The sequence below is a fragment of the Phoca vitulina genome, unplaced genomic scaffold (genome assembly GCF_004348235.1).
Source record: "Phoca vitulina isolate PV1807 unplaced genomic scaffold, GSC_HSeal_1.0 scaffold6, whole genome shotgun sequence".
Classification (NCBI taxonomy): domain Eukaryota; kingdom Metazoa; phylum Chordata; class Mammalia; order Carnivora; family Phocidae; genus Phoca; species Phoca vitulina.
This window is the reverse complement of record NW_022589709.1, coordinates 13014481-13030214: the sequence shown is the minus strand read 5'-3', so window position 1 is coordinate 13030214 and position 15734 is coordinate 13014481. Positions and strand designations below refer to the sequence as shown.

The 15734-nt window shown below is 51.2% G+C and overlaps 1 protein-coding gene across 2 annotated transcripts in view; it reads left to right on the top strand.

Moving 5' to 3' along the window:
* The window catches only part of SLIT3 (slit guidance ligand 3), a 591752-nt gene that overhangs the window by 518831 nt on the left and 57187 nt on the right, over positions 1-15734 (top strand). For both annotated transcript variants that reach the window (XM_032403687.1, XM_032403688.1), the window contains exons 17-20: positions 5278-5421; positions 6157-6300; positions 8296-8459; positions 9574-9706. In XM_032403687.1, coding sequence (XP_032259578.1) covers positions 5278-5421; positions 6157-6300; positions 8296-8459; positions 9574-9706 — 585 coding nt within the window. The remainder of the gene's footprint in view (positions 1-5277; positions 5422-6156; positions 6301-8295; positions 8460-9573; positions 9707-15734) is intronic.

The window sequence follows — 15734 nt, the reverse complement described above, 5'->3', positions numbered from 1 at the left end:
TGTGGCTGTCTGTGTGGTCAGGCTTTGGAAACCGAGCACAGACATCACCCATCACCTGCAAGGAAATGTCCTGTTTAATTCAAACCTGAAAAACGCATACTGTTTTAAACCTCAAAACAGTAACTTCCATGTGTATGGAGAGAAGGCAGGTATTTAAATGAGTAAGGCTGGCCAAGTACATATCTGCATAGTAAACAGGACGAAGTAATCTTTGCTTCCACAGAGAGACATTACCCTCCCGTGTGAGGTGAAGCTCACACACTTTGAGTCTCTCTCTCATCTTCTCCCTTGCGACAGGGAAGGGAGAATAGAGAACCGTTTCTGTGCACCAAGAAAAACAACCACACAAACACAATGGTAAGTGACCACCAACTCCCAGCCTCAGCATCCAAGCCACAAGAGAGTGGTGGGGACTGTGGTAAAACACAAATCCAGTTCTCGCTGAAAGGGTCAAAGGTCACTGGGTTTGTCCCAGTGTTTGCTGTGCTGGAATGAATGTCCCGGCTGCCAAACATTCCCTGTAGCAGCCAGCAATCCAAGTGCGGCAAAGAACAGACCTGCGTTTGTTCTCAGTTCAGCTCTGTCCCCCTCCTGCTGTGTCACCCTAGGATTGTCCTTAGCCTTGCTGAGCCCTAGTTACATTATTTGCATGGTATAAAGAAATCTACCTTCCTTATAAGTTATGATGAGGATCAGAAATAAGTATGAAAAGGGGCGCCTGGGTGGCTCAGTCGTTAAGCATCTGCCTTCGGCTCAGGTCATGGTCCCAGGGTCCTGGGATCGAGCCCCGCATCGGGCTCCCTGCTCCGCGGGAAGCCTGCTTCTCCCTCTCCCACTCCCCCTGCTTGTGTTCCCTTTCTCGCTGTGTCTCTCTGTCAAAATAAATAAATAAAATCTTAAAAAAATAAAAAATAAATAAAATAAAATCCCATTCAAAAAAAAAAAAAAGAAGTAAGTATGAAGAGGTCAGTGAAAGACAGGCCACTGAACGTGGACCTGGGATGAAAAGGAGCAGGAAGACAGAAGAACACGTCTGGGTTGAGTGACCCAGGGTAGCTAGCTATATATTTAAAACAGGAGTTTGCAAGTTCAGATACTTTCAAGATCCAGAGAGTAGCACAGTTGTGGAAAGGAGCTTGGTGCATGGCAATAATTAATACTAATAATACTACTAATAGCAGCTAGCCACTAACGGTTACTAGACACTTCACTCTGGGCCAGACTGTACTGACATTAATTCATGTAACTCTCACCAAGAAAAACAAAAAAGCATTGAGATTGTTACATTTTACAAATAAGGAAGCTGAAACACAGAAAGTTATATAACTTTTTTTTTTTTTTTAAGATTTTATTTATTTATTTATTTATTTGACAGAAAGAGAGAGATAGTGAGAGCAGGAACACAAGCAGGGGGAGTGGGAGGGGGGGAAGCAGGCTTCCTGTCGAGCAGGGAGCCCAATATGGGACTCGATCCCAGAACCCTGGGATCATGACCTGAGCCGAAGGCAGATGCTTAACGACTAAGCCACCCAGGCGCCCAGAAAGTTATATAACTTATCCAAGGTTAAAACTCAAGCAGCAGAGCCAGGAGTGGTAACAGTGCAGATCAGCTGGGGAATGCATGCCCCACCTAAAGGCAGTAAGTACATGTGTGTGCACATGTATGTGTGCATAAATTCATTTTCGTAGTACTAGCCAACCGAGCAAATGCCGAAGGAACAGATCTGGTCCCAAAGGCCACCAGCTGTAAGCACTGATTTAAAATAACTTGATGGCAGCTCTTTTTGTTAAGTAAAGGGTCTTAACTGGGACCCATCACCGTCCCAACACCCCCATAGAGGTAGTGGGCCAACGGGATCAGGGTCAGGTTAAAGCCAGCTGTGCCTGTGTCCAAGTCTGCTAAGCTTCTGCAGGGACTGGGAGGTCGGGGCCCTAAGGTTATGCTCTTGACTTTACCCTGACTGGGCACAGGGGCCGAGGGTGGGGGGGGAGTATAAAGCTAGGTGTTGGAACTCTACTGTGCCTTTACCTGTCCTGTGGGAATAATGAGATCTCCAAGAGTATCACATGTACTAAGGGATGCCCTCCCCCTCCAAAAAAAAATGTATAAGCCATTCCCCAAAAGGATTATTGGTACAGTGGTAACTCCAGGCAACTCTTCAAATGACGTCACATTCAGACTGTGGTCATGGCGTCTCTCAGGCAGACTTTTAGGTCAGTTCCTACGCTGAAGGAGAATCTCAGCCACAGGCTGAAACCTGGCAGCCCTCTAGCCAAAATCAGGTACACACAGGCGAATTTGTTGACTATAGTTGTGTTTTTAGTAAGAATTAGTTGCCCACTTTTAAAAATCAGGAATATTCACAGTAAAAAAAAAAAATCCAAATTTCTGGCATCTTTTGGAAAATCAGAAGATCTGGTAAAACGGTCAAACGGCTGCAGTTGAGTTGAAGTGAGAAGCAGCTGCCCCCCCTAAATCAGGCATGTGCTTTTCTGGTCACTGGGCTTGTGGACTCTGCTATCCCCCTGGACCTGCTTCCTGCCTTAAGTCACCAGCCTGGACCCTGTGGACATTTGAGCTTGCAGCCCCAGCTGGAAATAGAATTTCCACGTCAGGGAGAGAGAGGTTCATAAAAAGGGTAGACGGGACCTCCCTGACCTGACAGTGTGCCAGAGTGCTTGCTCCGTGATGACCCAGTATCCTTAGTTTCTAGAACAAAATCCACTTAGCTCTCTCCCCACTACATTTTCATCTGAGACTGGGCTTTAAACAGGATCACAGATGCCTCCCTGTTGCCAGAGTGCTTGGGCGGTCTTACAAGCCATGGGCTAGGAGAGGCCCAGGCTTGCCTCCTCGGACTCAGGTTTCCAGGGGAAGCCAGACAAGTCCCCAGCCTGCGGGGCCTCGTTGTTTCTTGGGACAGCCGACAGCCAGCAGAGGCAGCGGGGACACACACTGGGTTTCTCCTGGCGCTGCCCCTCTGAACTGCCCTCCCCCGCCCCCCACCCCCACCCCAGCCTGCATGGGAGTTTTCCACGGCTGGACCCTTGGGTAAGATCCCATCCTCATCAGAGTCAAAGCCAGGATGAAGCCATATTCCTTTGGGTGCGTCTGTGGAGACAAAAATGGAGCGAGGCCTCCTGAGTGGTCCTGGCTTCACATTTGGGGACCCTGGGATCTGGGGCGTCTTCAGGAAGATAGCGCTCTGAGAGTAAGAGAGAGTTCCTACAAAAGCCCGATGCTCTCGTTTTGTGAGTGGACCGCTTGCCCCAAGCTGCCTGTAGTTTTGAGCAGCGCTTTGATGAATGGAGAGATAGCCACAGCCTGGTTTTCTAGAAAATTCTATCCTCTCCTTTTTTTCTCTCCTTATGTTTTCCATTCTCCCAACCTGAGGAAATCCAATTCACAAACCTTACAGTAATGTGATGTTAATTTTGCTCATTTGAAGAAACAGATGTCGGGAAATGGAAGCCCTCCCCCTTCATGGCTGCTTTAACTCATCTTCATTGCCCGTCCTGTGTACTTTAATTCCCCACGGAGCCTAACTCTCTGGAGTAAAATCCTGCTCCTCCGGCATTCATATGAGTTATAGCTACTGGGAGAGCTTTTATCTCTCCTCCCATGTCTAATTTGGGGGTAATTTGCAGTCTCCCCTTCATTCCTGGGTTATCCCAGACCAGGACTACCAGGATTTATTTAAAAAACAAACAAACAAACAAACAAACAAAAACGGCTGAGTTTAAGGAGAGCCAGCAAGGGGGAGGGGGGCAGAAATCCAGAGAGAGAGTCTCCCAAATCTCTCAGACCTTGAGGGGAGGATGCTGAGGAGTATTTCTCCTGTTTCCTTGGCAGGACGGAAGGGGCAGGAGAGCAGGGCCATGACAGGAGCGCTGAGGGTGCCGACGAGGCGCCAGCTGTTTCCTCCGCACCTGCACACAGGCGTGGGCACTGCCCTGCCTTGCAGGCCCAGGCCCTACGTGGGAAGGAGGCACCAAACTGGCGTCCAGCCCGTGGGTGCCCAGTTCCATCGCTAGCTCTGAGGCGGTTGCCGAGGGAAGCTTCACCCCCTGGGGTTGCCATGGGTCAGCCCAGAGCTGCGCACGGGCGCATGAGAGAAGCAAAAGCACCAGGGGCTCAGCTGTGGGTCCTAACAGCTGTGGGTCCTCAGTGTGCTTAGAGGGTCAGCATGCTCCGTCTACACCTGCAGCTTTGCCGTTCGCAGAACACCATTCCTGTGCAAGGCACAGACAGGCTCTTTGCTCCGGAGACTGGATTTTTCCCCCAGTTTGTGTAAACACCATCACTCTCCACTCCATCCGTCCTGTCTGGGATGCATTTCAGGCTGACTGGGTGGTCCATGGAGGCTCCCTGCCAAGGAGCGCCCTGGCGGACTCGCAGCCCCGGTGGCCCTGCAGGAGCTCTCGAGAGGCCTGGCCTGTGGTATCAGGCATCGGAGGGAAAGGCCTTCTCGGAGCTCGAGCAGAATTGGAAAGGGTGGCTCCAAGGCTTGGTAGGACCAAGCTGTTGGAAAATACAATATCCCAAGCCCTGAATTCTGCAAAGCAGTAACAGAAGGGTGTGAGTATCCACAGCACCAAAGGAACATTCACTTAGGAGGACTTTTGATGCACCAGAAAGCCTGGCCTCAATCCCAGTTCTATCAGCTGTGTGATTCTGGGCAAGTTACTTAAACTCTCTGAACTTCAGTCACCTCATCCATAAAATGAGACAATGATAATACATGTAATACTCTTCTGATAGGTGTTGTTTCAAGGATTTGATGTGATTCTGTGGGCCAAACCCCTCACATGGAACCAAATGCATAATAAGTGCTCAGAAAGTAGTAACTAGAAAGTGTCCATTTATATCAAGGATCTCAACTGTAGAGCTAGAAGCTCTACAAACGTCCCACCCCCACAGAGGGCACATTTTATATTTTTCTCTGGCCTTCCATGTGAGAAGCACTGCTAGGCGAGTGTTTCTGATAAAGGGAGAAAAATCAGTTTGAGAATCGCCATTTTAAATGTGCTCGTACCTGGGGCTTAGAAAAAAGGATCACCCTGAAAAGACTTCAGGCTGCATGCAGCCTGTTTCACAGGGTAGCCCCAACCGTGTAGGACTGGGGTCCTTGCTCCACAGCCATGGGTGCTGAAGACCAAGCCATCAGGGAGCCCCACCATCCAGTCCTTGGTCCAAGGGCGCCTGAGGGTCCCCCGTGACTGCAGGGCTTATGATTCCCTCCCTGCATCCTGACCCGCTCTGTCTCCTCCTTCTAGAAACCTGAGTAACAACAAGATCAAGGAGGTGAGAGAGGGTGCCTTCGATGGAGCGGCCGGTGTGCAGGAGCTGATGCTGACCGGGAACCAGCTGGAAACGCTGCATGGACGCATGTTCCGGGGACTCAGCAGCCTCAAGACCCTGTGAGTGCCTGGATCCTGGGCCAAGGCCTGCAAGGAGATGGGAGGACGGGGGCCTCGGAGGGGGATTACGAAGGCTGGCGGGCAGCTCCTGGGCCCTGTCCTGACAAGCTGAGTGCCTTCCTTCCTGGAGCCAGAGAGGCACTAGACATTTCCCAAGGCCTCGATGGGAAACCGCTTAGCATGCTCAGCACCCCCAGCACACGCATCCTGAAAGATACTTGTCCGAAGGTGTACACGTAGATAGATTCATGCTGAAACTGTGCTGAGAGGGGCACACACACACTCACCCACTTAGATATAGACACATATACATAAAAATGACACACAGGCCGCATGCCGAGAAGCACACACACAAACAAGCATGTACACACGAGCACACACACACACAAGCTGATGGCCCACAGCCACATCTTGATTCTCCTTTCTCCTCCCAGAAATAGACATGCAGACACTGACCACCATACAACATACATGTGTACACATAGACACTCATGACACCCGTATTTACTGTACATAAAGCATGCACAGACAAGAATGTACGCACACATTCACAGGTAGCCACAGTGGGGACCCACAGCCTATCACAGAACAAACCTCAGCAACATGACTAGTCTGGCCTGGAGTTGGCAAAAGCATCACACACACACACGCACGCACGCACACACACACCCTGTGGCTCTGTGGTGGAGAGAAGATAATGCCTGTGCACCCTCATCCCTACCCCTCTCCTTGCAGGATGCTGAGGAGTAACCTGATCAACTGTGTGAGCAATGACACATTTGCTGGCCTGAGTTCAGTGAGGCTGCTGTCCCTCTATGACAATCGGATCACCACCATCACCCCTGGAGCCTTCACCACACTTGTCTCCCTATCTACCATGTAAGTCCTCCTGGACCCACTGCACACTGACTCTGGGCTCCTCTCCTGCACACCTCTCCCCTGGCAGCTCCCTACCATGTTTGGCCACAGTCACCTACCCATCTGTCAACGTAATAACCACTTGCTGGGCTCCCTCCATGTGCCAGGCACCATCGAGGTGCTAAGAATTCAGACATGGTCCCTCCTTTCTGGAGCTCACAGCATAGTGAATTACCACAGAAGGGAGGTCCATGGTGATATGAAAACCCAATATAGGCTTTGTCAAAGAACACTGGAGCTGGGTTCTGGAAGGTGAGTGGGAGTTAGCTTGTTCAAGAAAGTGGGAAGTGTATTTCCTTCTATCAGAAGAACATGTGCAGGGCGCCTGGGTGGCTCAGTTGGTTAAGCGACTGCCTTCGGCTCAGGTCATGATCCTGGAGTCCCGGGATCGAGTCCCACATCAGGCTCCCTGCTCAGCAGGGAGTCTGCTTCTCCCTCTGACCCTCCTCCCTCTCATGCTCTCTGTCTCTCATTCTCTCTCTCGCAAATAAATAAAATCTTAAAAAAAAAAAAAAAGAAGAAGAACATGTGCAAAGGCCCTGTGGTGGGTTGTCGCAGAGCAGATGCATGAGACTGAGCACAGTCCAACATGGTCATAGCACAGAGTAAGGGAGGATGAGGTATAAGGCAAGGCAGAAGGGAGGCCAGGCCAGGGCCAGGCTACAGGCCTGCCATGGACTATTTTGGTCTTCATCGAAAGCCACTGAAGGTTTTAAGCAGGCCAGTGACATGATCTGACAGTGGGTTTTAAATGATGTCACTGGCCGCTTAAATGTGTATCAGAACCAGAATTAGAATCTAGCCTTCTGGACACCTAAATGAGTGCTCCTGCCCGGTTAATTCATTGTATTGGTAAACGAGGCTTTAGAATAGTAAAGTGATGGGCTCTAGAGCAAATTTCCTGGTTTCAAACCCTGGCTTTACCTCTTATTAGCTGTGTGACCTTAGAAAAGTTACTTCATCTCTCTGTGTTTGAATTGTTCCTTCTGTATAATCCATCTCATAGGATTGTTACGAAGATTGAATCCGTTAATATTTGTAAAATGCAAAGGAGGGGCCTGAGATATAGAAAGTACTCAACACACGTTAGCCTTTATGGCTGTGCATAGTATTTCCACGTGGCTCTGTTAACCTTAGTTGCTGGTCCATTCCTCTCTCTCTTTCCTTCCCTAATGACTCTCTGAAAGACAGAAGAGAAAGGCTTTTGGTTGCATCTCCTGTTGCTGCCTATTGTTCCCAAATACCCACCTCACTGGGAATAAAAGCCAAATTATAGATGTCCTAAAGGGCCCACACCATCCAGTCCCTCCTAACCTACCTCCAGGCCAGCACCCCCTGCCCAGCCTCCTCACTGCCCCCCACGCCCTAGACCCACTCCCACTACCTGGAACAGCCTTCCCCGGCCTCCCTCCCCTCCTTCCATCCTTTGCTCAAGTGTGGGTTGCCTCACCCTGCTCTGCCCCCGTGCCATCCCCCCCAGTGTGGCTGCTGAGCAGGCCACGTGGGCGAGTGAGGGAGAAGGCTGGGACAGGTGCAGCTTCTAGTCTCCCTGTCTACGCCAGGACGGAAGGAGGAGGAGGCAGCCAGGCAGACAGCAGAGAGAGTCATGCCAGGCCGGGGACCAGCGCTGGTGGAGGCACTAAGTGTAAGAGAACCGTGCTGAGGGATTGAAGACAGTCCACAGGTGGAGCTCAGCGGAGAAGGGAGGGCGCGGCAGGAGACCACAGTCCTGTCCATCCGCAGAGGTCCGGAATGAGACCCTCGCAAAGACTGCCTCTGGATTCTAGAAGAGAGTCTGCATTTCCTTTCCTGGACCTCCTCTCTCCTTCCCCGGAACCCAGAGCAGGCCTCCCTGGGGAGCCAGGCCCCAGGGTTGCAGCCCTGGGTCCCGAGGCCAGCTTCCACAGTAGAGCGGTAGGTGCTAACCACTCAGAGAGGGCCCTTTTTTCCTCCCAGAAACCTCCTGTCCAACCCCTTCAACTGCAACTGCCACCTGGCCTGGCTCGGCAAGTGGTTGAGGAAGAGGCGGATCGTGAGTGGGAACCCCCGGTGCCAGAAGCCATTCTTCCTCAAGGAGATCCCCATCCAGGATGTGGCCAGCCAGGACTTTACCTGTGAAGGTGAGGAGGCTGGGGGGTGGGGCAGAGGGGCAGTACCTGGGAAGGCAAGAAAGATAATAAGAGAGGAGAGGTGCAGCAGGTAACTAATGGCCAGGACCCCCTGAGATCTGACACTGCTCTGCCCTCTGGCATGCAGCTGTGGCTCTGAAGGGCTCTATGGGGCTCTGTAGGTCTGCTGCTAACCATATGGCTCCCTTATGCAAATTAAGAAAAGGGGCCTCTTCCTAAAGACATTTTACTTCTATCAGAAATGTGTCATAATATACTGATTTTTTTAAAACGAGACACTTTATGGCTGTCTATGAGAATACTGTTGTACTAAATGTCCTAATCTATCATATCCACAGTGAGATCAGCGCCCATTAGATGGGGAGGCACCCTTGTGCAGTACGCAACCTACACAACCGTGCATGAGAGCCCTGGCCCTCAGTTTTCCTATCTATGTCATGAGGCTCAGTGTATCCTGAGAAACAGACTTCAAGATGAGCTCCTGGGAAATTTCTGTCACTGGCTGGGCGGGTTATGAATACCTGGAGGTCCAAGGCTTTAAGTGTCAGGATTCCAAAGGACATATTTACATAAATTCAGCCAGCACATTTTTTACTTGGTCAGCTATAGCTTATCTAAAGACAAATTAACTGGTTTGTAGATTAACTGAGGTTAAGGTATAACGGGCTGGGGACACATTTACCACCCCAGACGGATTGTGTCGGTGGAAGGAGTGGAGAACGGTAGGAGAAAGAGGGAGTAGACAGGGCTCTCCGCCTACCCTGGAGCACTCCTTCAGTCAGTTTGGCTTATTCTGGATTTGGTTCACAGTCATCTCTTCCCTATCTAATACTCTGGTTAATCAAGTTTTTAAAGTCTTCAATTTATGTTGAACATGGTAGCAGAGGGGTGGCCTTTTTCCCTGATCCAGACATACATTCTTTCCCCTTTACCCATGGAGGAGACCAGCAGCCTCCTTATTTCTGGTTCGGGCTCAGAGTGGAGGGCTTTCCTTTCCTGAAGACGGCTTGGTCCCTGGCACCCGGCCTCGCTCACCTGCCCCACCCCCCCACCCCCCCCCAGAGAAGCTAGTGTCCCCCCATGCTCACTTTGGGACCCTCCACAGGCAATGACGAGAGTAGCTGCCAGGTGGGCCCCCACTGCCCGGAGCAGTGCACCTGCGTGGAGACGGTGGTCCGGTGCAGCAACAGGGGGCTGCACGCCCTCCCCAAAGGCATTCCCAAGGACGTGACCGAACTGTAAGTACTCCCACCCTCTAACCCCACCTCCGCCAGCATCCGCCACGCTTTATCTCCAGTGTCCCCAGCACGACTGCCTGGGGCGCCCTTCCTTGAGTGGACCCTGGCACCGTGGCAGCAGAGCCTCAGCCAAGGGGTCGGGCAGCTTCGACACGGGGACAGGAAGCACTCCTCCCCAGTGCCTCTGCCTGGCCAGCGACGACTACCTGGCCCTCCAGAATACAAGCAGGAGGGTTACCATCTTGTTTTCTAGATACCCCCCCACCCAAGCCCCCTGCTCTGTACTCCACCTTCCAGATTCCCCAGCAGTCTCTCAATCTGACACCAGAAACAGCCCAGATCGTTGTAAAAACGATGCCTAGCAGGCACCGTGGCTTCTGGAGCACTTCTACCAACCTGCTCCCCCTTACGGCTACCTATGTTACAGGTGAAATCTTAGTCCTGAGTCCTGCTCGTGCTCCACCCGGGAGCCATCTGACTCCCCACACCAACTCCTCAGGGCTGCTCCTGCCCCAGAGGCTCCCACTTAACAAAAGAGGTCTCATTCCCTTCCTGAGGCACTCTTCATGCTGTGGAGGAAACTGCCTTCCCGCCCCCTGGAAAGCTCAGCCAGTCCATGGGCAGGGAGGTGTCCCTGGAATGGCCCGGAGCACAGCCCGCACACGCCATGTTCCTGCTTCCGCTCGGTCCCTCACTCACTCAGCGCCTGTCTGTTGCACGCCTGGTGGGTCGGGTTCCTCTGCTCGCACTGGGGAGACCGCCACCCGTGTGGGGCCCCCAGGTCACTGGGAAGGGAGACGTATGCTCCACCGTCTCAGCAGCATGTGCAAGATGACAACTATGACAGTGCCACAAAAGAGAGGGCAAGGTCGCTGTGACACCCTAGAGTAGAGAGGCTCCCCTTGGTGTGGAGATCAGAGAAAGCTTCTCTGTGGAGATGAAGCCTGAAGGGTGAGGAGCAGATCCGGGGCGGGGGAGGCAGGAGGGGAGGCAGCTGCTGCGGGTCGTGGCGGGCAGAGCCTGGTGGGGTGTGACCGGGACCCAGAGTGCCAGCGCGGGAAGACACACTCGCATGCCACTCCCCAGCCACATCGCAAGCTTGCACTGTGTCCCTGGACCCTGGGCACGCCCCTTCCTCTGGGACAGCTTAGCATGCACCCTGCCCTCTGACACAAGTGACAGAATTGACCAAGACACCAGCAGGGACTGTTCCTCCCACTGGGACTGGCTCTGCCAGTGCTTCGGGGGGAGGTGGGTTGGGGGGAACCTGAGTAGGACACTGACTTAGAATAGCAGGTCAATGCCTGGGTGTGTTGTGGCTCCCAGCATCTCCCCGACACTCAAGGAGGCTGGAACCGGGCTGCCCATGCCAGGAGAGGAAGGGAGGGAGGGAGGGCGGAAGGAAGGAAGGAAGGAAGGAAGGAAGGAAGGAAGGAAGGAAGGAAGGAAGGAAGGACGGACGGACGGAAGGACTTGATAGTCACTAAAAGGCCCACAACACCCTGCGTTTGGGCCCTGGCTGTGCTGCTGAGGTCTGCAAGAGCACCACCTCGTGGCGCCACCAGCCCCAGGCCCTTCCGTCTGCCGGTGGCATGGGGTGGGGGCTGCAGAAATGACCCAGGTACTCGCCTCCTTCCTGGACCAACTGAGTGCCAAGTGACACATGCCAAAGAGAAGAAAATGCCATGAAAACAGGCCTGTGGATGCTTTTCCCCAAAGCTCATGAAATAGAGATTGAAATAACAAAGATAATTGGCTGTAATGATAAAGTAAACACCAGAGCTTGGGGAGACCTGATTTCCTGCTTTGGAAATGATGGCACCCCCCGCGGCCAAACTGGTTTCCAAAGCACACCCAGGATGGCAGCCCTGAGCTCTGAGCCCAGACCATCTCCCGGAGGCAGTGGAGGAGGAGTATCAGGGGAGGGGTCCGGGTAAGGGGGGAGCAGGGAAATTGATGCCAGAGAAAGTGAAAGTCAACCGGCCCAGAAAGCAGTAGCTTGGAGGCCTCAGGTTCAAGGACCAGAATCAGTGTTTGGATCCAGGGCTGGCTTTCCAGCTCCCTCAGGCATCATTAGCGGTCTCAGGCAGAGCTGCCAATGTACAAAACAAAATTAAGTTTAATTCACTGAGAAGGAAAAAAAACAACAACAAAGTTCCATAGCATTTCTCCAAGGGGAGGGTGAGGGAGCCTACTGCAGGCACGAGCGAGCAAGGTGGTACCGTACAGGCGGGAAGTGAGTTTTCCTCTGTCAGCCCTCTGCAAACCCCTGGCCTGCTCTCTTCTTGAGTGAGGGCCACCTGGGACCTGCGGCTCTCACCCTTGCTGGTTCAAGCAGTCACTGAGGTAGGCATGCAGTCCCCCTGGCTCTCTCTCAGTGCTGAGAACCAAGAGCCACTCCCCAAGCCTCATCTCCAGTAAAGCAGCCAATCAGGATCAGAAGGCAGCTTGGTCTGACCCCAGATCCCATGCTCTTGTCCCCTACCCCAGAAGTTCTTAAATTTGGGGTCTCAAGAGCCCTTTAGGTTTTTCAAAAGCAATGAGGACTCTGCTTTTGTTTATGTGGTTATAGCTACTGATATTTACCAAATTGGAAAGTACTACTGAGAAATTTTTTTAAATGTTTATTAATCCATTTAGAAATAATTTACTCATTACATGTTTATATAAATACAAACTTCTATGAAAAACAAACAGAAAAGAAATTTAATTGAGAAGAGTGACATTTTTACAAATGTGGTAGAAGGCAACTGGATTTTCATAACCACTTCAGCATTCCCTCTGTGGTGATATGATGTTTTGGGTCAAGTACAAGAAGAAAATCTGGCTTCACATAGACATGTAGTTGGAAAAGGGAGGAGAATTTTAATAGCCCTTCCAAATAATTGTGGATATCCTTCTTTGATGATACACCAAAATCACATGGTGGAAGTTTCTTAAAGGCCAGTTGTTGTGTGGAACCCGAAACCACATCAATGGACTTTCTATACTCTGTTACTTGAATGGAGCTTTCCCCCATGAAGGATCCTGTAACAGTGTGCATTGGTCATTGGGAAGATGCTCCTTCACGGAGTTATGAGATCTTCCTGAAGTTGGCACCTTGCATTACAAAGTATCAAAAACGTCCTAGCCGGTAACATCACCACAGATGCCCTCAGGAGAGTCTCCCAGTAAAGGGATACTGCTCAGTGTAGCAGTTACAAGTTTTCTAAACTTTTAATTTTCACTTGGAAGCAAGCTTGAATTTTATCACTGCCAGTAAGTACTAGTAGTTGTTTTCCTGGAAGTGACAGGCTTATTATTATTTTTTTTTTTTTTACTTTTGAGACATTGTCTACTAAATACCCATCCCAGAATAACCTGTTTGCTAGTCATTCTTTTAAGCAGAAATGGTGTTTTATGGAAGAAAATTTTTAAAAAACGGCTAGTTCAGCTTGTAACTCAGTGACACCGGAGCTTTTTCTCTGGAAAACCAAAGCCGAAATGCTTTATGCGTGTTTCCTGTTTTGCCACGCAGAATATTAAAAAGATGTGTGTTCAAGGGTTGATGTTTAAAGCAATTAATAATTTTTCACTGCTTCACGGAGGGCATTCTCAAGTGCAACTGGCTTTTTTTTTTTTTTTTACCTGCATGTACTTAAAGGGGAAGACTATAGTGACCACTTATCATGTGGTGTCACGGCCTTGATTCATACTGAGGTGCCAGCAGTTTTCCTCACACAGTATAAATGGAAAACAATATTTTAATGTTATCAAAGAAGTAGTTCCAGTCTCACAGAGCCCTGAAAAAGTCTAGAGGAGTCCCAGTGGCCCGTGGACCACACTTTAAGAACCACTCAGGTAATTACACACTAGCAGGCAAACAATCCAGACCCCTGCTAGAAGTCAACAGCAGGGTCCTGATTTAGAAGCAAGCCTACAAAAGCTTACTGACAGCAGGGCAGAAGCAGACATATCAGCCCCCAAGGTAGGTGACACAAATTCAGTCTGCAAAGGTAGGCCCTCATCAGCTTCAGAGAAGTTCTGTTCTTGCTGGGCCATGAGCCTCGTAGACTCAGGCTTGCCATTCCGGAAGAACTGAGACCTAAAAACTCTCTTTGCTTGCATTTAAGGGGATGTTTATTAACATCAGACCTTCCTGATTCTGGAAACAAACCCTGTAAATCCACATCTTCCTGAGGGCTAGAGAGGAGAATGAGAATCTAGTGCCAGCAAGCAATGCACCCCTCCCCATCTCCTGCAGTCCACTCCTTCTTAATATCCAGGAAATTTTGAAACTGATTTCCGTGTGAGGACTGTGAGCATGGATTTGTTTTCCCACCACTGACATCCCGAGGAGAGGAGAAGGGAAGGATGACATATCTCCCCGCGGTACCACTGTTGGAAGAGGGGATTTATGCTGGGGTGTGGAGTCTGTGGACATCCTGGGAAGCAGACTCACGGTACGCACACATCCACAGCACTGATAGGAGGCTTGAAAGGGTTTGGGGCTTAACCACCAGGGCACGGGCTGAGACAAAGCTCTGTGAGACTGAGTATGGCAGGAGGTAATGAGAAGAATGCACTGCTTGAAGGAGGGGGTAGGACCTGGCCTGGCACTGGTTAACTCCAGGGGGCCCGAAGATGGGGATCTGGGGTACAGCAAGCAGCTCAAATGTAGGGCGACAGAGGTGCGTGCTAAAGAAGGGGTAGAGCAATGTAGGAAGTGACAAGCACGGAGGAGTGGCGGGGACAGGATGTGCTCTGGGATAGGGAGGAGGGCAGGCAGTTCTGCCCACCCTAGGCTTTAGGAAACCAAGGGAAGATGTGTCTGGCCAGCTGCGATCCACCACAGTCAGCAATCCGAGCACGTACCGTGTGCCAGGCGCTGTGGTCGATGGTTTCCATACATGATCTGACTTAATCCTCCCAGGAATCCTACAAGGCAGGTACTGTTACTCCCATTTTGCAGAGAAGGTAACTGAGGCTCGGGAAGGTTGAAGACTTTCTTGAGAACACACTGCCAAGAAGCAGCAGAACATCAACTCGAGCCCAGGGCTGTCTGACCCCAATCCCATCCTTTAGCCACTCAACTACTCCCTTTGGCAGAGGCCTGGGTCCCCCATGTGCTCTGCCCAGTGGCCTGGCTCGTTGATTTGCAGGAGACCGTCATGCGTCTCCTTGGAACCTGCCACCTGCATTTCAGCAGGGACAAGGCAAACATGGCGCCCCTGCCATGATGCTAGAGGGACCTGTCACTGGTTCCGGCTGGGCCCGTCCTGACAGCCGTACCCTGTCTGGCAATACCAGCTGCTGCTTTCTTTGCATATTGGCACCTCCCCACCCCACCCCTGCTCGGCAGTTTCCCCAGAGCACTTTAGAGAGCAAGTGCCCAGCGCTGACTATATTCTTGCCTTTCTCTGGCCGGGGAAGGGACAGAAATTGCCTGCAGCCAGCTGGAGGGCAGCTGGCTCTGGGCAGGGCAGCACTTAGGAGTCCTGGCACAGGCCTTGGCCCAGAGAAGCCCTCAGCAGATGGCTTCAGTAGAGGACACTTCGAGGCTATCGGGCAGTGATGGCCATCTGTGGGAGGGACCGAGGGAGGCCAGAGCACAGGCCACAAGCTGAGAGAAGCCCTCTCCATGCATTCAGGTGTTCACTGAGTTTATTGTGCCAGATAATGTCCCAGGAGCTGGGAACACAGTAGCTAATGTGACAGATAAGACCCCTGGTGTCAGAAACTTAGGATGTAAGAAGGCTAATCAGGAAATTAGGCATTTCAGATAGGACAGAGAATAGTGTTTCCCAGGAAAAGGGGGTGGGGGCGGGACGTGGAAAGCAGTAGAAAGAAAGAAAATGTTTTGTGAAGACCCAAATGTGGAAAGATCTTAAAGTTAGAAGACCAGAAGACCAGTAATGGAGCAAATAGAATGGAAAAGAGACTGGTGTGTCCTGAAAACTCAAGAAGGATCTGCAGTTCCCATAGGCCATGGTGAGAGCTGACTCCTTATCCCAGGAGAAATGCGGGAGCCAAGGAAGAATTTTAAACA